This window comes from Echiichthys vipera (assembly GCF_963691815.1).
Source record: "Echiichthys vipera genome assembly, chromosome: 16".
Taxonomy (NCBI): domain Eukaryota; kingdom Metazoa; phylum Chordata; class Actinopteri; order Perciformes; family Trachinidae; genus Echiichthys; species Echiichthys vipera.
Window position 1 is genome coordinate 18496044 of NC_139841.1, and position 21215 is coordinate 18517258.

At 38.6% G+C, this 21215-nt stretch overlaps 2 protein-coding genes across 5 annotated transcripts; one reads left to right on the forward strand and one right to left on the reverse strand.

Annotated features, from left to right (window-relative positions):
* Window positions 1–255: 255 nt before the first annotated feature.
* On the reverse strand, window positions 256–5635 carry coq4 (coenzyme Q4 homolog). 2 transcript variants are annotated; one of them, XM_083929609.1, is made up of 8 exons: window positions 5546–5635; window positions 4503–4658; window positions 3595–3747; window positions 2028–2124; window positions 1812–1914; window positions 1569–1698; window positions 1221–1314; window positions 256–869 (listed from the first exon to the last, which is right to left on the reverse strand). In XM_083929609.1, exons 2-8 carry the CDS (start codon window positions 4561–4563, stop codon window positions 686–688), a joined length of 822 nt encoding a protein of 273 aa, XP_083785735.1. In that variant the 5' UTR covers window positions 4564–4658; window positions 5546–5635; the 3' UTR covers window positions 256–685. The 2 variants fall into 2 exon arrangements, with proteins under 2 accessions (XP_083785735.1, XP_083785734.1); XM_083929608.1 differs by having other exon boundaries at window positions 3595–3750.
* On the forward strand, window positions 4751–19485 carry traf2b (Tnf receptor-associated factor 2b). 3 transcript variants are annotated; one of them, XM_083929607.1, is made up of 12 exons: window positions 4769–4854; window positions 8363–8406; window positions 10401–10603; window positions 11527–11605; window positions 11764–11862; window positions 13929–14090; window positions 14190–14264; window positions 14988–15062; window positions 16165–16389; window positions 16485–16788; window positions 17010–17158; window positions 17251–19485. In XM_083929607.1, the coding sequence occupies exons 3-12, from the start codon at window positions 10428–10430 to the stop codon at window positions 17467–17469; spliced, it is 1563 nt and encodes a 520-aa protein (XP_083785733.1). In that variant the 5' UTR covers window positions 4769–4854; window positions 8363–8406; window positions 10401–10427; the 3' UTR covers window positions 17470–19485. The 3 variants fall into 3 exon arrangements, with proteins under 3 accessions (XP_083785732.1, XP_083785733.1, XP_083785731.1); XM_083929606.1 differs by lacking the exon at window positions 8363–8406 and having other exon boundaries at window positions 4751–4854; XM_083929605.1 differs by lacking the exons at window positions 4769–4854; window positions 8363–8406 and adding an exon at window positions 5729–5810.
* Window positions 19486–21215: the final 1730 nt, after the last annotated feature.

Here is a 21215-nt window from a genome sequence, read left to right on the forward strand (position 1 = left end):
AGCGGTTGAAGATGAGTGATTGAGTGAGTGAATGCAGCTACTATGTGAGTGCTTTTAACTAGAAAAATGAGAGGGTATTTTTTGACACCTGCCAAGCATGTCTTCCTGTTAACCTCCGCCCCATTTACAGTATTCAGTGTGCAATGAAATAATAAGAAAACAGAAGCAGCTGCAGTGAACATCTGCTCCTTTCTCACTCACATGAGCATACAGACACCATTTCTCAAGAAGTTCACAGCAGTATTTATTAAAAATGTCAATTTGACTATCAGCCGAATATTAGCATAAAATTATCACAATGGACCAATATTAATATAACTTCTCCAAGCTTATTACAGGTGATATCACATCAGTATATAGGTAGATATACATTTTTACTAGAAACACACTTTCACACATTTAACAGCAACAGATGTCGACTTACCACAACCTCTTGAACCATTGACTTTACCATTTAGAGCGTAAGAACTTGAACATTTCATAATCTGAAAATTACTTCACTCTTAATGATTCACAAAGTAAAAGTTGACACCGTGGAATTTACTCATTTCCTCAGTTGTTAATAACGTCTTTCTCCACAGTATTCCAAGGTACACAGTACTCCACAACACTTCAAATTTTTCCAGATTGACCGCTATTAAAAGTCTTTAGTCTAGTGATCCTTTTGGGGTTTTTTTTGTCCTTCTCAAGTGTTCCTCTTGTTGGTAGCACTCAGTATGACAGGAGGCGGCTCTATGTTGAGCTCTTGTCGGAGGTCCTCGATGCTCTGCGCCCACCGTCTCTCGTAGAAGATGCTGAGGACGCAGCGGGCCTGACGACCATTGTGCAGAGCCCAAGGGCCCAAGGATGTGAACAGCGACTGTAAACGGCTAGGAGAAGGTGATGCAAGAGAGGAAACAATGAAGACACTGGGTTTTTTTTTTAATCTCTGATTAACCAGTTCCTCAACAGCACCAGGAAATTCAGTTACTGTTTAATGGGAAAGGATGAATGATTTACAGTTTTTTTTTTCATCATCAACGGTAACAATGATATATAGTGTGTAGTGTTTCCTCTTATCGCTCTGTGGAACTATACACAAGACCTGGACAAAAGCCCAGTGGATGTTTGCAATATGTTAATAATTACTTTCCACTACGAAACGTAGCAGGCTGCATTGTTAATGTTCAATTGCTCGACAGAGTAAAAGCCTAGGCTCCTAGGCTACACTGTTATTGTACCTTGCATTGAGCCGAAGTGGCCCCAACACAGCTCCGAGTGCACACATGGGAAGTCCAGTCTGAGCAGCTTCGAACCATTTCACTGCCACTTCACCTGAAAGCCGCAAGAAGAGACAGAAAAGAAAGACGAGCCAGATTACTCCAGATGAAAGCAGAAGCAAAAACTAAAAGGGAAGTCAACGGTTAAGTGTGTCCAAACCAACTCCTAGGAAACCCTATTGCTAAACAGGATTTCTTTTTTCTCTTTTTCTAGACGTTAGTGTGCAGATTGGTGATGGTCTGCACTTATATAACCTAATATAACATTTGGGCAACATTTCCAGTTTCAATTTGTGAAGCCTGACTCACCCAACATGTTGGTCGGCATCCCCAGCAAGGTGTGCAGCAAATCGTGGACCTCTCTGTACCTCTGCATGACGTAAGCTAGCTCCTCATCGTCTACAAACTTGACGTCTGCCCTCGAGTCGGGGGTCACATGCTGGCGGAACAGGAAAAGGGAATGCATGAGTGAACACGAAAGAGAAACCTTAAAATGGGGGAATTCTGAGGAAATATGTCTATCTTGATGTGATCAGTAACAGGAACGCTCACATTGTCCTCAAGGAAACGAAGGTATTCTCTTCCGAAAGAGCCGTCAGGCAGAGAGGCCATCTCGTTTACATCAAGTGTAGAGAGCCGGATCCTGGGCCTTTCTCTGCAATAACCAGTCAATGACAAGACTAGATCAAATTGTGTTCACGGTAGAGAAAACGCTATTTAAAAAGCGACTAAATCAGAAAGTTACTGAGCAGTGTTCCGGTGACTCACTTCAGGATAGTGTAGCCTTCAGGGTCGTTTCTCATCCGATCCCTGAGATTCATCAACGCTAGGTGTCCCGTCGCCTCCCCGAGCACTGCGACCATGTCTGTGGGGAGAGTTGCATGCAGTTATATTGTACAAAATAGAGATTTATACTACTATATGGGTTTTAGTCTGTGTTCACGTGAACAGAATTAGGCCACAGAGACACGCCAAACACCGTTCATCTGAACACAATGCCCACATTGCCGTGACACAGACCTGGATTAATATCAGCAAAACAACTCTTCAAAGAATCTCAATTTTGTTACATAGTTAAAGACTATTATTTTTTTCTTTAAAAATAAAGTATGCAATGCAGTTGAAAAGGACTAGATTGAAGGGGCACTCCAGAACATTTACACATAAAGATCAGTTTACTCATCAAAGTCAGTCTGTGGCTTTGAAGGAGGTTTTTCAAGCGTGAGAACATGTCTGACTGAAAATGTCAAGTCTGGTGAAGTCATCAGAGGTATCTCGATTGGAGTTTGGAGACTGCAAATGATTTAACAAAAAGCCTGCATTACAAGCTGGTGCCAGGGAGTTGGAGTGACCTCGGGAGTTTACCAGGCAGATACGGGCTGTTGAGAGTCAACCGATTCTAAGGACTTGAAGTCAGGTGCAGCCCTTTAAAGACACCTGGGGCCTCTAAACTAAATGTCACATGACAGGTGTTAGTGCTCTGTTCCTCCCTGAAAGTTTCATTGACACCTCACTTTGTATTTATTCTCATTTCTGTTTAAAAGACATTTTAAAAAAATGTGACAGTGGAGTCCCTAGAGATTAAAAGAGTGAGAATGAGTAACTCTGACTCAATGAGTAACTCTGACATGAGATATGAATCTCAGGTACAGTCCCAGTCTGTTGGTATCATTTGAAAGTGAAAAAAGAAACATCATGAACAGAGACATCCAAGACTTTGTCTAACTTAGTCATAAAAGCAACAAAAAAATGTGTTATATAGTTTAGCATTCAGTTAGTATTTATTGCTAATGAGATACATTCGACACAATTAATCCACACAGCCCATCAATTTACAAACCAGATGACAAAATAGCCTATCCAGGTCTGAAAAAGTCAAAATGCAATGTTGTTGTTTTGATTTTTAAAGGTTATTTTTGAGTTCGAAAAAAAGTAGTTTACATTCTTGTATTTTTTCCCAGTGCTTTATATTCTGGCCTTCAGCAGCAAACTCCACCTGCTAATATGGCTGAAAGCTCAGAAAAACAACTAAGTGGACTTTTTTTTCTATAACTTGCACAAGGCTGCCATGTATGAATGATAATCCTCAAAGCAGGCAAACAGATACGATTGATTTTTAATGAATTTCCAAAGTTTAGAACATTAGGGGTTTTCTATTGCACCACCACCCGGAGAGCTATCTCCATAAATGGAGAGGCTTTTTGTGTGTGGGTTTTTTAAAATTTGCCTGGATTTGATACATTAAAACAAAGAAATAAAGGAGATGAAAAGGGAAAGAAAGACCATAACAAAGAATGCAGCCTGAGCCCCGTGCTGACGTCTGTGTGGGTCTCACCGTGTCTGTAGGGGTCCTGTAGTGCAGCCACGCCCGACCCAAAAGCCAACAGGGCTTTTTGGATGGGGGTGGTGTGGATATGTCCAGGATACAGCCCATCATTGCAGCTGTCTGTAAACCCAGTGCTACTGCTGTGCACCTGGTGGACACACACTGCTGAGATAAATGTGGAGCAATATTAAGAACATTATTTACACTACTGGATCGACACCAAGTAATAATGCACCAGTTGATGTTTTGTTGCCCCCCATGTAAGATGTAAAAATAACATGTAAAAAAGAATATTACACAACTAGAAAGCATATACATAAATAACAAATACTTGATTTTTTTTCTTCTTTTTGTCATGACATAGGTAAAAGTATGCAAAAAAACAAAATTAACTGTACTTAACAAGTATCTTACAAATACAATTTATTTATCATATATTCCTATCAAATATATATCATATTTTCTTACATATTGATTTATTTAATCAAAAAATATAAACGTATTGATATATTTTAGTATGCAAAATATAAATTCAACCACAACTCATCTTAAAAATGATGTCTGTAATTAAATACATAAATAAATAATCTAGAAAATCAACAGCATTTGATCATCTTATTATTGATAAAGTATAAACATAACTTGCGGTTTGTATGTGATAATAGCTCACTAGCAGTGTGTGTGTGTGTGTGTGTGTGTGTGTGTGTGTGTGTGTGTGTGTGTGTGTGTGTGTGTGTGTGTGTGTGTGTGTGTGTGTGTGTGTTCCCTCTCGCTACCAGCTAGGTTTCGACATTGATTCATGTTTACACTAAAATAGTTGACTTACATATCGCTATTTATCTAAAAAAAACAGTATTGGTAGCTTTCGCTTAATTTGAAATATAACGCATAAAACGCGTTGCCATAGAAACTCATACCTTTGGAGATCAAAGTGTGTTGTCGCTTAACTAACCGTTGGACAGCTACAGACAGCCACATCGTGAACACTTAGTGCGCATGCGTCATTTGGATATGACGCTTTGATATCCACTCCGGGGCAGCCCAGTTGAAAAGGGCGGGGTTTAGTCGATGAACTGCAGAGACGACACGGATATAACTCCGTTCTCGCCAGCTGCCCTTATTTATACAAGCAAGCACACGTAGCCATAAAATTGTACTAGAGGCTACTCAAAATTGTAAACACAGCGAGGAAGGTTGAGCCGTCCTTGTCTTTCTGAACCAACAGTTTCGTTTTCTGTCTGACGGCAGAGATTAAGTCAAGACACCAAGGTCAGTCGAGCTGAGATACTGTTTCTGTTCGCCGGTTGATTTCAGTTTGCTAACTGAGTCGATAATTCGCCAAATATTAACAGTAGTAGGCTAGTCAAACACCGCCCCAAGTTAGCATGTTGCTACGGAGGACTAAACATGACCTAAGTCTCAATAAATACATACATTAACGTATACATAACTACAAGATAAAAATAAAATAAAAACAGAAATGAATACATAAAAAAATGGGAACTCCTACCTCATTTAAACACAGAAATAAATTCATAAAAAAATGGGAACTCCTACCTCATTTACTCACAGTAATACAATAAATAAATGTAGGTGCACCAAAAAGTAGAAATCAATCCAAAGCATGTATGTATTCTTTAATTAATTCATACATTTATTTTTGTATTAATAAATTAATTTATTTCTGTATTTAGTTCTGCATTTATTTATTCATTCCTATATTAATTTATTCGATTATGTATGCATTTATGTATTCTTTCATTTACATACTTTTTCATGCATTTGTTTATGTATACATTTATTTATTCCTGTCTTTATGTATACATTTATTTCTGAATTTATTAGGTCATGTTAGCCCTCCACATGTAGCTGCCTAAAGTTGGGTAAAAGTAACTTTAGCCTCGGCGGATAAACCAGTAGCGAAGCACGTACGACAGAGAAGTTAGCTGCTCATACAAACCGATAACTGAAGTGTCATTTAGTGTCGGCTGGAGCTTCTTATTTCAGCCAATAACACAAATGCAAAAAGTTGCAAATGATAACTGCAAAAAATAATATATGCACTCAGCAAAAAACCAACGAGGTAGCGTCTAACTAACGCTCAGTCACTGCTCACGAGTAATTTGTTTCCCTTTGTGTGTGTGACGTGTTGGGGTTGGGTGTAGCTCTGCTGAAATACTGTCGTTTGGTGCTAGGACTTTACTACGTGAACAGGGAGACTCTGGGTGAGTAAAGACATCCAAGGTTGGCTTCAGTGCAGTCTGTATCGCATTAGAGAGTGTAGAAACCTTTGGCATGGGTGTAAAAACAAATACTGACCAGGAACACGGCGAGCACACAGGGAGCAGAGCAGAGCAGGGCAGAGGGTGTTTTTCTGGCTTCAAATAGCTGCTACTATAGCTTTAAAACAGGCTGTTGTTTGTGACACAAAAGTAATGCCATAGTTTGGTTGTACTGTACTTTTCATGGCATTGTTTTGGATTGAGAACGAAGCTCTTGGTGTTATTTATATCACACACTTTTCACAATTGTTACAGATTACTGTATACAGATGTAGATACAATTTAAAAAAACAAGGTCAGCTCAGTCTTCAGAGTTTAGTCATGTTTGTGCTTGGCGTATGGCTCCTTTTAATGTAAGTTAAGTTCTTATTTGTTCAGCCAGTGTACAAAGAGTCTGGTGTGTTTGTTAGTCGTTTCAGGACGGTGGAGTGTATAACAAAGGAAGTCAGCATATGGTCTCTACATGGGATTGTCTGGTTTAATGGTTGTTTTCACTGGGGTTTTTAATTACAACTCTCTGTGTGTTTCTATGGAAACATAAACTAAACAACAGTTTTGATGTACCCATGTACTTATTGAGGCTTGGGTCACGGCAAGGCTGTTTTTCACCTCACTCAACCGTGTTTTCTGACTTATTTTGTCATTTACTCTGTCTGTAACAGAGTTAGACCACATGCAACTTGTTGCGAAATTCCAAAAACAAACTGTGACACAGTAGTAAAGAAATATTAGTCATCATGTACGCAATGCATGTGGTGATGTGTCAGATATGAATTTGGAGAAAAGTGCTCTGGCTTTCCAGTGATAAGCAACTTTGGGCTTTTTCTAAGAAGTATGTAACTTCCCGCCTTAAAATTCCGGGTTGACAGGAAGTGGGTTGAAGAAGAAGACAATTTATTGATAACTTAATATTATTATAGAAAATTACAATATTATTATAAAACAATATTGCTATTTAACACTCAATTTAAGGGGGCTGAAATGTAAGAATAATTCATTTTATATAATATATTAATTAATTCAATTATTGTTTTAAAATGTTGACATATGACTCATACAAAAAAACTGCAATATTTATGTCATTTGGATGATGCTTCAAGGATTGATCTTTGAGAGTTATTTTCATTTTTGCACTAAAGTTCTTCATAAAATGAGGAAATTTTCAGTAGCTTTCATTTGTCAAGAATTGAATTCACACAGGCGTATACACAAATAGGCTTAACCATTTGGTTTATTCATATAAACTATTTATTAATTGAATTTTCAATGCTAAATTGTGATATATATCGTGTATATTCTTTGTAATATCATCTTAAAAGTTGCAGTTTAACTCATGAGTCCAGGGAGTATGAATGAATGTTACTTGAAAGATTATATTGTATGTAGCTTGTTTACTGTTATTACTAATGGCTGCTAATGCTAATGCATGACTGGTCATATGTTAACCTGTGGTAATTTAAGTCTCATGATGAGCGTGAGAGTTTAGGGCTCTATCTTGTCATCTTGTGATCATGAGATGTTCAATATGAAAATGAGATGTTCAGGTTGTGCTCTGTTATGAAGGTCGCTCTGTTCAAACTGAGAGGAAGTTTTGGGGCACAGTAACCTTTTAATTTACCTAGTGTCATTTTGTTCTTCCGACACATAATCTCACTTCCCTACACAGTGGTTTCGGAAGAGACTCAACTGTCAAAATTTGCGCAGCTGTTTTACGGAGGCACACAGTTTCCATCAAGCTTTCCCATTCAGTTTGTGAAGGATACATAATGTCTTGTGGGTTGATAATAATTTGATATTTGCCACCACCTAGTGTGAACAGATTGCCCTGTTACCCTTTTTAAGACAAGGCTGATGGAACATCTTGTGTGTTTTTGTACCAACATCAGTGTTTTTTTGATTGGTAGTGAATTTTAAATTTTAAAGCATGCGTTGACTCAAGCAAATTAATAGGTGGAGACAACACTGCTCAAAGGTATTTGTATTGTCTAGAGTTCAGACCAGATGAACTACATATTATCATAGATCCTTTAGGCCTGCTCAAGCAAGCAGAACGATTTCAGAGCCAACGTTGTAAATCCATATCATGACATGCAAAGCTGCTATCTTCTTATATTCTTTCCAGAGTTTCCTGAGACACTTACATTATATAAGTTGACTGTACTTGCATGCACACATCTTGTATACCATTTTCTGCGGCTCTGTGTAAAATTAAACCTGCATCAGGCAAACCAACAGCTGTGTGCATATACTAATGGGAGTATTTGATGTGGGCGTGTGGGAATGTGACAATATATAATGACATCTGCTGGTTTATGGGAAAAGCACTCCCTATTCATTTTCCCACCCATAAGGGATTTTTACTAAAGTAGGTCTTCCTAGAGTTGTGCTGGTAGGCGAGTACGCAAGTCTATGCACTGATCAAATATCCATTGATTTAGCCCTGGGAAAAGTGCTTTAAAGTACTTTACTAAAGTACTTTTTATCTTCTTTTTCAGTTACGCTATCAATACCGCTACACACTGGCCAATACAAAGTTCAGGTATCGTAATTAAATTCTTGCCACAACAAGCTTTTTAGTCTGAATGTGATTTTGCATGTTAGCGTCACCACTGCAGAAATTCAGGTTTAGTCCTTGGCAGCGATACCTCCAGCTTCATCTGATGAACACATCTAGCATTCGTGAGAAGTAGGCTGGTCAGACCACATCTTTGAGTTGTTCTTTTGTTTTGCCGTTGTTAAGGAGATAAAGTTATGGCTGATAACGCATTGCTAGCCAGGCACCCTTTAAGCCCGTGTAGCAGCTCATAGCTTTTAAAATTTGACTGTGGCGGTCCAATTGTTGCCAATTTTATGAATTTCATACTGTTTGGTTTGGTCCATAGTGCAACACGCGGGAGTGGACTTTTGCACCAGTTGCGAAACTTGGCATTACTAAGGCAACATTATGCATATGCTCCAACAGAACAACATAAACCATCTGCTTTTAGAAAAAACAAAATGCGCCTCTACGTGCACCTAAAGCCTGTTGTTTGTTTTGCAAAAATCGACCGCGCCCGAATCATGCTGTCCACTCAGCGCAGGGTTGTGTGAGAGCTGATTGTCAGTCACAGTTCGTGCACACGCCACAGATCCCCCTCCCGCATGTTACAATATCACATGCACACACCTCAAGCTTGGCATATGCTAAATGACGTTAGCAATTGCTATCTATGAGTGAGTAAGTTAGCCAGCCTACCTCCGTGTAGCATGAAGAGACGGGCGCGCTCACCGGGATCTGGTGCACATGATGGGAGCCAAAGGAGCTCGTTGGTAGTGTGGGGGGGGGGGGGGGGTGCCTACTGCAGTTTTAATTGGAAGAAAAGTTGCACACTCCCGAGACCTCACACATTCCACTCCTGTTGACGTTTTATTGTTCTTGATACTTCCACTAGATGGCACCAAAGGAAGGAATATTTCAATCATAAAGACAGGAGCTTTCACTTGTTGCATTTAAGATTTTACTTCATGTACAGCACAGATATCATACAAATAAAGGTTATTATAATGCAACCACGACCAAATTTGATCCATTGTGCATTGTTTTGGACTGTATATAGAGCATATAGTCGTAACCACTAGATGGCAGCACAAGCCCGATTATTAGCCTTGTGTAGTAACTCTGATAAAATACATCTCTTAAGTAAAATGTAGCTTTCATGACTCATAGCTAGATACCACTGTCTATGAGCAAAATTTTTTATAATGTCTGTCGTTAATCAGACACAGATTGGACACATGGTGGTGATGTAAGTGTCAGCTTTATGTATTGGCCAGTATAAAAAAAGAATGAAATGCAGTGAGTGTGAAATAAAGCTGGACTATTTAGTGAAAACTTCTTCCTTTGTCTGATATTGGGAAACATGTCTTGATGTCCACCATGTTTATATTGTAGAGCAACTCGTCTGTTTTTGGAAAGATCTCTATCTCTCTCTGCAGATAACAGCTCAAAACATTTCTCAAGTTCTCACGCATCTCATACAAGCTTTATAGATAAGTCAAATTGTTTTGGATAGCAAACCATTTGACCATGGTGCACAAGTTAGGTGAATTAGTGAAGACATGGCAATGGTAAATCAGCCAACGGTGGTGCAAAATTGACACTTAGTCCAATAAAGTTGCATATTGTAGTCCATGAAATTTCTCAGTTATAACTTTTGAGATGTTTGTATTCACACAATGTCACAGCTGTCAAATTTTATGCAAAGCGATAGGTTATTTGCATGATTTGTAGATTGACTATCCCACATTATTACAACATCTTGGCTGTGTTTTAAGGCTTGGCCAAACTAAACATGGTTTCACAACGATGATTCAGCCTTATACACTCCCTGTACAATTATTTACTCAAAGGCATTGATGCTGCTCACATTGTGCTTTAGTGCATACTGCATTTCCCACAATACATTGGGATTGAGCTAGTGCTGTGAAAGTTTCTTTATTTCTACAAGTCTTGTTTGGCCGTTAACAGCTTTTATTTTTGGTTTTCATTTACAGGATATAGCACCAGATTGATGGAGAAGAATGGCCCGAATCTCGTTGGACTGCTCCAACTCTTTACCAGGGATCCCCCTCAGTGTGCTGTCAGTGCCCATGGAGAATAAGTACAAATGTCAGCAGTGTCTCCTGGTCCTGAGGAAGCCTGTCCAGGCTCAGTGCGGCCACCGCTTCTGTGTACACTGTTTCAAGCAGCTCACCAGGTAGACTGGAGGTCCTCAGACCACCTACAGCTGTGTGAAATGCAAACCCCTACCCTTCCCTAATGCTTACCTCTTACCGGACATGCTTCAACACATCCTGTGTTCTTATCTCTGCTCGCCTCTGGGGATTTTTTTTGCACCCAAGATCAATTACTTTATTCAGACTCATCCCTCACATGACTGGAGTCTTTTACTGAAATCAGTGAATCACAAGGATCTGACCATGCAGACTCATTTGAAAGGTTTCCATTGTTTTCTTTTCCACTTCCTATCACTGACTCATGCATTGTGAATTCATCACGGATACACTGGTGTATCACCTTATGTCTTAAAAATACTTTGACGGTATCATTAAACATAAGGTGACAATACAGGGAATTAAATCATTTTAACAACTATACTTTAAACTATATGTTAAGCTTTATAACATGTATGGAGTCTCATTTTGCTAATATTTCAAACACTTGAACAACAGCAAAGCACTTTATTTTCACATGAGTGCCTGTTTCATGTGACTTTCATTACATGTGAAATGTTGTTTCACATGTACCTTTCAACCTTGATACAAAACCACAAGTGAAACTTAGGGGATTTGACGTGACCCGTTGGTCAACATCAGAATACATCATGTTTTAGACAATTTCACATGTACTTCATTTATTTGTCTTGACTCTTGCAAAACCTAATACATAAATTCTGATAAATTCCAAATCAAAGGTTGCAAATTTCAGCATTTGTATTGTTTCCAAGCTTCCTTTTACTGCTGTTGCATTTTTTTTTTTATCAATGATCTATCTAATTGAGATGTGGGTCAGCAGTCGTTGCAATAACGATTGACTCAGCAGGAAATTGTTGCTGACTGTTAGTGCCAACCACCTGGGGTTTCTTTTACTATAAAGTCACAAACCTGTTTTGTTTGTCAGTTCTGGGCCAAAGCCTTGTGAAGCCTGCCGCCAAGAGGAGATATATGAGGAGCCTATTTCCATTCTAAATAGTAATGAGGTAAGTTATGAAGTATCATCTACTGTATATCATTTCTGGCTCCTATTGTGAGTCAGAGGAACATCTGATTTCAGTCTGATGGAAGTTTCCTTCACCACAACCTCACACAATGGTGGCTTTATGAGTTCACCTCACTCGGTTCTTTGTACGCCCACCAGGCATTTCCAGATAACGCAGCTGGTCGAGAAATAGCAAGTCTGCCGGCCAGGTGTTTGAACCAGGGCTGTGATTGGACAGGCTCAATAAAAGAGTATGAGGTGAAGTATAACGTTTTCTTTTGTCATTTTGTGTGTGCCACTTACTTCTTCCTACTTGAGTGTTTGAATCTGCCTGTGTCATAGTAACCCTGTACAAGTGTCACTTCACTCCGCTCAAACCTGTACTGTCAGTATTTTTGTACATCCCTAAACCTTCATCACCCACACAGTATATCCTGTCACATAGTCTGCATTCCCAAGTCTCATTCACCCCCTGCAGCGTTCAGCTCCTTTTATAGGTCGTATTACATAGACTGCTGCAATGCTGTAGTTGCACGGGAAACAGGAAGTGAAACTCAACATGCAGTGGAAAGTCCCGACTCTAGCAGCTCAGATAAAAACAACTGGGGGAAAGTACCAGGATATAATAGGCCATTCAAGAGGGTTAGCTCGACTTTTGAGAAAGAGTTAAGCTGACCATCGCATGATAATGAAACTAGATTTAGGCTGCACTAGTTCACAAGGGAACTGCTCAGTTTATACTTACTTAAAGATATAAAACAGGAACAGGTCCAGACAATAAACCTTGACCATCAGACAGACTGTGGTTAATATATAAACACAGAAAAGCCCTATTTGAATCCTAAAAGCTGTCTGTGTTTGTGGTGTTGTAATGTTTTGTTTCTACTGTAAATACCTCTGTGTGGGGGGATTAGTAAACAGGTAATTTCCTGATGATAATTATATGCAAAGGATGTTTGCAGTGCTCTCTGTGTGTTTGGGGTTTGACTGAGCAGTACTGTGTTTGTAATCTAGATCAGGCTCTTCACAGGAAATGTTGACGTTTTTTAAAACGGGAACAGTAAGCTGATGCTGGAGATTATTTTTGCATGATTTGCAATTGTGGTTCTGACTAGTTAGCTTGCTGACGTTCTAAAGAAACACATGCTTACTTTATATGATCGTGGGGCCAAAGTGTGCTATAGTTTGATTGCAGTGCTCAAGAAATTATGACTAAGCTGTGGGATACACCCAAATGTGTGTGCATGTGTGTGTGAACATTTCTGGGCTGCCGTCTTAGTCACTGTCGCGTGGAAAGATCCGGGATGCCGTTAGCTAACTATGCCCAAAACTAGCTGAAAAAAAAAGACAATATGGTTTCTGATCGCCTTAGTAAGGGCGGGGGAAGCCGTTTAAAGATGATTTATATTCGGTCTGGTTATTTGGTTTGAGTTTTTCCTGTGTGGCAAGTTTGAAAAGTAAACAGTCAAAGCGAAAAACTAGCCTACCTGAGGTTTCTGCTCTGTGGCTCCAGCGGGCTCTTCATAGTCATTATGAGAGAGAGAAACTTCCTTTAGTTTAAACTCCACCTCGAACTAGAGCTCCGCCCCTTTCTTTCCCAGCATTTTTCAAAAATGATTATAGGTTATATTAAATATAGATTATCAATCTGAATATTTAAATAAAAAAGTAGCCTTTTTTTCCAGTAAAGTCACCTTTTTATTTCTGTGCTTCTGTTTTTTTTGTACTTTTAGTTCCTCATCTCTCAGTGACTTCCTATTTTCTCCCTCTTGTGTTGAAAAAGCTCTTTATTTTTAACCCTCTTCAATATATTATTTTATGTATTAACATTCATATAGTACAATTAATAACTCAGAAGAATCTCAGAGGAAAAAAGTTATAATAAATCAATACTTAGATAATTATACATACTTCATATCATTTTCGTAAGTAAGCAAGTGCACTTTTGTTACCTTTCACCTGCTTTTCAATGCACTGGAGACGTATCAGATAATTGGTATTTTGTTTTTCCACATTTCAACTGTCAGCACATCCTGTTCAGGTGTGTCTGGCAGTTACATTTGTGAAGAGCACTTATTTTAACAACGATTGACAAGGGTGTGTCATCTTTATATATAAACTGACAAAAGGTCAAAAGCTTTTATCCTTTTATGTTTCGATCGTCTGCCATTTAAATGACACCACATGCACGCGAGGAATGCTGTAACACCATAAGGCATAACTGTCTTTCTTTGTTTTAAAAAAAACAAAGACAAAATGATGAATAAGAGACATGTGCAGGCAGTAGGAATGAACTAATAATATATCTGTCCTCCACCTTTTAGGCTCAGCACGAAGGCCGCTGTGAATTCGAGCGGATACAGTGCGAAGCCTGCCAAACCTCAATCCTTCGTACGGACAAGGACAGACATAATGAGAGAGAATGTGAAGCAAGAATGCTCAACTGCAAATACTGCAAAATAACCTTCAACTTTAAAGACATCAAGGTGAGCGATATAGATAATCTAGTTTAAAATAGGTGCTTGTTGTTTATCTATAAATGAGCACAAATGAATATTCTCATGCTCCTTCATGGCGTGTTTTAGGCCCATGATGAAATCTGTCTGAAGTATCCCTTACAATGCAAGGACTGTGGCAAGAAGAAGATCCCGAGAGAAAAGGTTTGAACTCTTCCTCAGATTACCCCTTAACTCTCCATATTAACTCCTATATGGTTCTTAATGTCCCATATTGTAAGAAAACCCTATTCATTATAAAGCAGGTTGAGGTGCTCTATGAATACTGTGAAAGTATCAAAACGCTCATTCCACAGAGAAATGCACACAGCCTGTATACAGGAACTGTCTTTAAACGCGCCGTCAGGACTTCTGTACAGTCGTCATGTCACAACTATACTATGAAAAGTAAAAAGTGCAGCTACATGCGACATGTTCTAGAAATCCAAAATACAAAGATGGACCTGAAAATGAGCATACTATGGGACCTTTAAATTACTCAGGGTGGTAATGCTTGACAGTTTCCTTTCTGAACAAAGGCTCTAAGATGTTATTCTTTTAAAATAAAACATAAAGTAACTATCAGGAAGTTTCTTGTAAAAATACATATGCTGTAAAAATACATACAATTATACAAAACACAAACAACAGACAGAACATACAAGTTACGTTTAATGTACCATGAAACTAGATGCATGTGACTTCACGTATGTGTCATGTGAATAGTGAGGGTCTGCTTTTTTATGGAGGTTTATGGGAATCATGCCTTAGAATTCCTCTAATGTCCACTTAGTTCCTTTCTGACTTTGCTTCACTTTACTGTTTTAAGTTGATGCACTGTTCCGGCTGCTCCGCTGACTCTTAACCTTTTGTCCGTTCTACCTTCAGTTCAATGACCACAGCAAATCCTGTGCCAAGTCAAAGAGTGCCTGTCCATTCAGTGATGTGGGCTGTAAATCTGTGGTATGTATGATAACCTAATCAAATATAAGGCCTTCACTGTCTTTTTTTTTTTCTTTACTTTTTATTGAAGCAGGAAACATTGAGGTTGACTTGTTTTCAAGGCATTTTAAATAAACTGTTACATTTTGGGAATAGGCTTAATTGCATTAAAGCCAGTTAGGTGAAGTTTGATATATGTGTACAGAAAATGTGAAGCTACAGTCAGGAGATTTATTTGGTTAGCTTAGCATAAAGACAGTTAGGCTGGCTCTGTTGGAAATATTTTTATTTTCTAAATACTAAACCAACAAGATAAACATGTTAATGAGTGAGCTTTGGGTGCTCGTAGTACTTTTATTTGACCTTTTGAAACGGCCAGGCTAACTGTTTCTGCTTCCAGTCTTTATGCTAAGCTAAGCTAAAAGCCCTCTGGTGCTGGAAACATAATTTTGTGCCCAAGTTTGGTTATTTCACATGACAGATTTCTCTCTAGACTGTTTTCAGGAGGATGGAGTGGGTGGGAAAAACACAATGGCACATACTTCCATGCACCAATCAGAATTTGGCAGCATTTTTTAAAATCTCATGACAGTTGAGGTTGTTTTTTTATGTTGTCATGGCTCTGTGAAACCACACCCACACAAAGTCCTGCTGAAGGAGATTAGATGGATTTTTAACGGTTAAACTTGAATGTAATATTTCATTTTTCTCCTGGACAATGTCTATTGTTAAGACTTAAATACTTCATGTCATAAATTATATAAATTTTGAGCTTACAAATAACATTTTAAGGAGATCGTTATGAAAACTGTGTATGTTTATAACAACATTATAGACCAACAATTATTATCGAAATGATTATACCCTCAAATGTTCATATAATATTGTCCCAAACCAGGGGTGCCCAATCCAGCTCCTGGAGAGCTACTGTCCTGCATGTCCCAAACAAATCATTAATGATTGATAATATGCTAATTCTCTATTTCACAATATAAAATACATAACAAGTATTTTGCTCATTGAAACAGATTACACTAGTCTAAAACGTAACTTTGTTGCTGTCCTGCAGTTTAAGTTGTCTTAATTACAGTTGTAGCTAAATCAGCTCTGTTGTGTTTCTCAGATAGATAACGGGAAGCTCAGCGACCATGAGCACAGCAGCACCATGGAGCACTTGCGTCTGCTGCTGCCCATGGTGCTGTCCATGGCTCGGACACGTGCCGATAATCCTGGTCCCGGAGAGTGGCAGGAGGACTCTGGTCTGGGCCTGTACAGGGCTCCTGAGGAGGGAGTCACTATGGGCTCTGGAGCTACAGCCTCCATGCAGTCTGTGGACGTGGACAAAAAGGTGAGTCTCAGTGGATTTAATGCTCTGTGTGAACTGCTAATAATTCTAGGTTTTGAATGAGGATCTAAATGTATTTGTTGCTGTTTTTTTGACAGGTGAATGCTTTAGAAAACATCGTGTGTGTCCTGAACCGAGAGGTGGAGCGCAGTTCAGTAACGTTGGAGGCTTTCGCACATCAGCACCGTTTAGATCAGGAGAAAATTGAAAACCTCTCCAACAAAGTGCATCAGCTGGAGCGGACAGTCACCAGGAGAGACTTGCAGTTGGCTGAAACTGAACAGCTGGTGCGAGAACTCCAGTTCTGCACCTTCGACGGGATATTTGTGTGGAAGATCTCCGACTTCTCACGGCGAAGACAGGATGCGGTGGCCGGACGAACACCTGCAATGTTCTCACCTGGTAAGTTGAAAGACATAATCACCACCTGAAGAGTTGTCTTCAAATATGCATGTGCTCACATCATGTGGTTTGTATGATGTGTTGGCGTGAAGTCGAGGGAAATTCCACTTCACTACGCCCTTGTTGTCCTTCAGGGAGTGGACTTGTCACTCCTTTTCTTACATGATGCTGTTTTTAGGCTCTGATTACACTCTGGATCCTTTTTTTACCCCTCCTCACAGCGTTTTACTCCAGCAAATACGGCTACAAAATGTGTCTGAGGCTGTATCTGAACGGAGATGGGACGGGTCGCGGAACACACCTCTCGCTGTTCTTTGTCGTCATGAGAGGAAAGTGCGACGCTCTGCTCAAATGGCCATTCAGTCAGAAGGTAGCAAAAACTTCGTAAATGGTCCTTCCACCCGTTTTAGTCCACTGTCATTGCTACAAATAGCTCAAAACAAGCTCCTTCTCTCCCCCCAGGTGACTCTGATGCTCCTGGATCAGAACAACAGAGAGCACATTATCGACGCTTTCCGCCCTGATGTCACCTCCACCTCCTTTCAGCGGCCAATCAGTGAGATGAACATTGCCAGTGGCTGCCCGCTCTTCTGCCCGCTGCCTAAACTGGCTGGCAAGAGCCCCTATCTGAGAGATGATACCATTTTCATCAAAGCCATTGTCGACCTAACAGGCTTGTAGTGTGTAGTCTGTGGAAGATACACCAAAGCATGTATACAGACTAAAAAACGACATAATGGTAGTAATAATAATAATAATAATAATAATAATAATAATATACGTATTAAAATATATCTAAATTATATTATAATAATACATATGATAATATACTATAAATGATGTGACTATGATATTATATATCATATTTACACTAAACATTGCGAGTGCCATCACATGTCACATTATGACGGATGTACAAGGGTGTGTAAAATACAAAAATACTCACAGCGGTGGATCTGTAATGGTTATAGGCATCCATCTTTAGTGAAGAAATGAAACTGATTTATAAGACGGAGTCACACCCATGCTTTGCAGAAGTTAAGTTATTTTTGCTTATGTATATTTAAGACTTTTGGCAGTATAGATCATTATTAGTATTTCAGTATAAAGACGGGTGTTAAACCAGTAAGAGCTTTTTAGAGTTTTAGCAACATCAAGTATCTTTTTCATGATAAGAAGTCTGCAATCACCTTTCGTCCTAATGTGATCCTGTTGGCATTCGAATAAAAGCTTATAACTTATAACATATATTTGTATCATATCATTTGATATAGTATATATATATATATATATGTATATGTATATACAGTGTATAGTAATAATTAATATCCAAACCAGGCTCCACCTTGTCGCTCCCCTGCTATCACTATCCAATAAAGCAGACACGCAGAATAAATATCTAACAAAATGAGATTACTCCAAAATGAATTGAAGTCCAAATGAATGTGACCTCATAACATCTAATAGTGCACTGGACAGAGGCATATACATGATAGCGAACCCTAAATTGTATGAATGTGGTTCGAATGATGAGATTATCTGATAATTAGATGATGGAAAGGTATCCATGTCATTGTATGAATCTCTGGGTGAATGTGACAAATAGTGTAAAAGAGCCTTACTTGGCTTATTAATTCAATCCTAGTGTTACTCAATTTTGTCCTCAACTTAGAAATTAAATGAAAAGAAATAAACATTCTAACGCATTATGGAAAGAAGTGTATATGCCTGTGTTTCCAAGGCACCTTTTAAACAGAGGGAAAAATTCCTCTCCTCATATACTCCTATATTATTCTAAAACCCAGCAAGTCTATTCAAATTTATACTAATTATTTAGAAAACATTTTATGTTCCATAATGGACGGACCAGGGGTCTGAAGTGTCAAGGGCCCAATGGGCTTCACCTGCAAAATATTAATCACACACAGAGATGCAAAAGTGACACAAAATTACCTCAAAACGACCACAAAGACTAAAAATATAAAGTACAATAAATAAGTATAATATAAGCTATACATACATAGAATGTAATTGAGTCAGTAGTTACAGGTACATGAGCTAAGCTATATGAGTCAGCATCGGCCAATATCAGAATCACATTGGTGCACCCTTGATCATATTCACTGTATAAACATATCATACTCATACTGTAATTTTAAATTACATTTTAATTGACATTTAATGTTTTTTTTCCCATAGTAATGTATGTTACTATACACAGTATATGCATTGATTTAAAGTTGTACTCCATAAGAATTGAGATACCTTGTGTCTAGCGGCGTCTTTGGCAGAAAGATGTAACTGCAGGCGAGCCTGTTCTCTCAGAGCCTCCATCTTGGGACACGTTCACGGTCACCATGTGTGGTGACCTTTTATTTTGCTATTTTGTAAACTTTATTAAAACACATTCATCTCTCTACTTCCAGTCTGCGTCACTAACATGGCGGCTTATTTACATTTAGGGAGGGAATGACGCCACAGACACACATTGGAATACTCTGCAAACAAGGCAACAAGAGCTTTGATTAGTGGGTCCTATGATCAGTCCCCATTGTTTTAACTCACTCTTGGATAAATAGTAACATAAAAGACAATTAAATAGAAGATAAATCTTACGGAGTACAACTTTAAGCTACACTTTAATGTGCTACATTCATTGCTTAATTATACTTCTAATAGAATAAAACATGAATTGTACATGTATTGTTTCTTTTGTCTTGTTTTTTTACTCACCTCACTGTTAAGGAACATACGATATGGCCATTATGAAGAAATATAGATACTGAGCTGAAAAGATTGTTCATCTTTTAGTCGATCAACAGAAAATTGTGAAAGATAACTGAAAATCTTTGGGGTTTGGGAACACTGTCAGAAGTAACCGTGGCCTTTGTATTGAGACTTTTGTTTTTACTATTTTATGGCATTTTAGGTACCAATTAATTATGCAATAAACTAATCTGCCCAATAATCAATAATGAAGATAATTATTAGATGTGCCACTTGAGAAAATAAATCCACTTGTACCATAAACTTCTCTAACAGATTAATGGTATAGTACAGATGAGCTCTTAATTATACATCTACAGTACAAAGATTCACAAATGGATTTAGGTCAAAAAAATCCCCAGAACCAGGTTAGAATTTGATCTGGTGATTTTCTAACATATGAATGTGAAAACTTTCCAATGTGGGCTACCAAAGAAGATTTCATGTGAATATGTTATACTTTCCGATCCTCCAGAGTGAGTCAGTAGCAACCCACAATGCAGTGTCTGAACCGAAATAACAACCAACCCACGAAAACAAACACACTATATATACCGTATATATGTGTGTGTGTGTGTGTGTGGTATTTTCATGGTCCGGGGCTACATCACAGAATAAATCTCCCTGGTAACTGCGGTGCCTGTGCCTTCGTGCAACCGGCCCCGATGACTTAGTTAGTTCTTGTTGTCAGTAACTGGGACATGATGTACAGTTCCTTTCCTCCATGTGTCTCAGAACGTTATATAATATATATAAATATAAAGGGGAACTCCTTTGTGAAAACAGCTAGGTAAGGTCTTCTGTGGTTCTGGAGGAAGTCAACACAGCGTCTTTAGTCTGAGAAACAGGGGCAAATAAAATAAAAAGGGCCCCAGCTACATGCGGTAGGACGCCAGCGTGTGTCACGTTCTCTAGCATGTAGGGCCCCTGTTAGTGCTCTGCATCTTCAGGATTCCTCCACCTTTTCCAAAGTCAAATTCAAGCACTTTTCAAGCTACATATTTGTATATTGAGGATTTCAGTTTACCTTTTATTGCACTTGCTCAACACATTCAATTAGATGTTATTGTCCTATTAAGAACCAACACTGTTTTGAGACAGCTTCCTACAGAGAAACAACATGGACTTACCGTTAGAGCTTCAGTGGTTAGTCAACTAATAGATTGACATATGTTAATCATCTAAAGTAATTTTTTATACGTACAGATAAAGGTCAGAAAATGCTGTATTCAGTCTCTCAAATATGGAGACTTTCTTTCCTCTGTTTGATATCATATATGCCATACCATATAACATTAATTTCAAGCCGTTTCAAGCACTTTATTCAAACCTTAAAACACACAACACAGGACCTTAAAATTCAAGTGTTTTCAGAGATTTCCAGCACCTGTAAGAACCCTCCATCTCACACTTTTGTCTGTTTGTCTGTGTTTAAAAGAGAGTTTAGAGTTTAAAAATGTGGGCACTTGCCAGACCGGGGGGTTTCAATGAAAGATGCTGGTTGCATGCATTGTGGGAAATGAAGGATCCATTGTTTTGGATTGTGAATCATTTTTGGATTGTCAATCCCACCTCTGATTCACAGATTGCTTGAAAAATCTGTTTGTACACAAGCAACAATGCAACTTATATTTCCATGACAAAATCCAACTGCCTACCTC

Bases quoted from the DNA above. Each gene is read 5' to 3' on its own strand.
- coq4 (XM_083929608.1), bottom strand. From the start codon at position 4,563: ATGTGGCTGTCTGTAGCTGTCCAACGGTTAGTTAAGCGACAACACACT. The intron at 1,699-1,811 runs GTGAGCGTTCCT...CTGTTCCGCCAG, and splicing joins TTCGTTTCCTTGAGGACAAT to CATGTGACCCCCGACTCGAG. The intron at 870-1,220 runs GTACAATAACAG...ACCTTCTCCTAG, and splicing joins CCACTTCGGCTCAATGCAAG to CCGTTTACAGTCGCTGTTCA.
- traf2b (XM_083929606.1), top strand. From the start codon at position 10,428: ATGGCCCGAATCTCGTTGGACTGCTCCAACTCTTTACCAGGGATCCCC. The intron at 14,265-14,987 runs GTTTGAACTCTT...TTCTACCTTCAG, and splicing joins AGAAGATCCCGAGAGAAAAG to TTCAATGACCACAGCAAATC. The intron at 15,063-16,164 runs GTATGTATGATA...TGTGTTTCTCAG, and splicing joins ATGTGGGCTGTAAATCTGTG to ATAGATAACGGGAAGCTCAG.